At 45.4% G+C, this 1873-nt stretch overlaps 1 protein-coding gene across 1 annotated transcript; it reads right to left on the reverse strand.

Moving 5' to 3' along the window:
- Nucleotides 1-315: 315 nt before the first annotated feature.
- lrrc57 (leucine rich repeat containing 57) lies at nt 316-1251 on the reverse strand (the record flags this gene model as incomplete). Its single annotated transcript, XM_042515250.1, has 2 exons — nt 316-726; nt 1089-1251. Coding segments are annotated over 2 exons (438 nt in total), but the record flags the coding sequence as incomplete, so codon positions are not given.
- Between the last annotated feature and the right edge of the window lie 622 nt (nt 1252-1873).

The following is a 1873-nucleotide window of genomic DNA, read 5'->3' on the forward strand; positions in this document are numbered from 1 at the left end:
AAACATTCTCTAACTGACAGTAAAAATAAAGTGATTGACTCTGTGAATAGTTTTTGTCCTTTTAGTCTCCATAAGGTGTCAGAGACATAAAACAGCATCAAAATAGAGTCAGAGGAGGATCCTCCACAGAGGACACAGAGGACACAGCTGAGACTGATGTCCTAAAATCACAGAAACGTTGTAAAATCCTAGAATTATCCTAAAATCAAAAACTATCCCCAAATCCAAGAAATGTCCTGAAACCCCCAAAATGTACTAAAATCCTAAAAGTTTCTTAAAATCTGAGAAATGTCCTCCAACCCCAGAAACACATGGAGCTGCTGTGCTTCCTGTTATTTTCAAAATAAAGCAGGTTGAGTCTCGCTGCTGATCTGCATCTGGATACATCTACCTGGATCTGGTTCTGTATCTGTACCTGGTTCTGTGTCTATACCTGGTTCTGGTTCTGTGTTTATACCTGGTTCTGGTTGAGGTTGATCTCAATGGCCTGCAGCTCTGACACGGCAGCGGGGACGTTGTGGATCTGGTTTCGGGACAGGTCCAGCAGGTCCAGGTGCCTCAGGGCTCCCAGTCCAGAGGGGAACTCAGAGATCTGGTTCCCGGACAGGCTGAGGGTCCGCAGGGCTTTGAGCTCGCCCAGACCGGGGGGCAGCTGCTGGATCCGGTTCCCATTCAGACTCAGAGTCTCCAGCTTCTTCAGCTTCCCGATCTCACTGGGAACACTGGCTGGAAAACGACACGTCACACAACACGTCACACAACACGTCACACAACACGTCACACAACACGTCACACCACATGTATGACCACACAGAGGCGTCGGCAGGTGCGGCGCACACAGGTGAGCTCGAGGTCGCCCCGTCTTCATTTTAATGTTTAAGCACATTCAGATCATCTTTATTCTTTCTCTTTATTTCTTTTATTTTATCTTTCCTAATCCGTGTTTGTTTTTTTATATTCTATTTTCTCGTTTATTATTCTCTGTAACTATTTTATCTCTGTTTTTTAAGTCATTTCCATCTTTATTTTTCCTGGTTTGTCCTGCCTGCTGTCGTTGCTGCTCTGACGCGTTGTGCTGTGACACTCACTCAGTCTGTTGGCGTTGAGCGTTAAACTCTTGAGCTGCAGGAAGTTTCCGATGGCGGCGGGAAGAACCTCGATCTTGTTACCGGACAGATCGACGGTCCGCAGGTTCGAGGTGAGTCTCTGCAGCTCCTCCGGAAACTGAAACAACACAGGAAGCAGGAAACGGCAGCGTCAGAGCGGGAGGTCTGACCTCCACGCAAACGCCAACTCTACGATTAATAACACCGACTACGATATTAATAACAACACAAATGAAAAGAACGATAACAGGTTTCTGCCTCAGGGACAGTTTGGAGAGCGTCACACACTCTTCCTTCTTCCTGTTGTGATAACTGTGTGTGTGTTGATGCATGTGTCCTAAATGTAGTCCAGATTGTGTATTTGAGTGTAATCAGTGAATTTGCAGCTCAGCTCCTACAATAAGTCTAAAATACACTGTGGAAACTAAATAGTTACATTCAGACTGTTCAGGTCCAAAAATGCTCCATTGAAACCCATTCAAACTGACATTTTTGATCCCACAGCCATCAGAGCAGAAAAACAGGACTTGTATTATTTCTGGGTGTCATTCTGGGCTTTTGACTCTGAATTTGTCATTTTGACTATTTTCCACCTGATGAGGTCATTTTGACCATATTTGGCATCTGGAGGAAATACATGCTATTTCCACTAGGTGACCTGTCACAGTCAATGTAGCTGCTGATCACTGACATATCCCAGACTGTCGGCAGCTACACTCACACACTGACATATCCCAGACTGTCAGCAGCTACACTCACACACTGAG

Source organism: Plectropomus leopardus, unplaced genomic scaffold (genome assembly GCF_008729295.1).
Source record: "Plectropomus leopardus isolate mb unplaced genomic scaffold, YSFRI_Pleo_2.0 unplaced_scaffold1852, whole genome shotgun sequence".
Lineage (NCBI taxonomy): Eukaryota > Metazoa > Chordata > Actinopteri > Perciformes > Serranidae > Plectropomus > Plectropomus leopardus.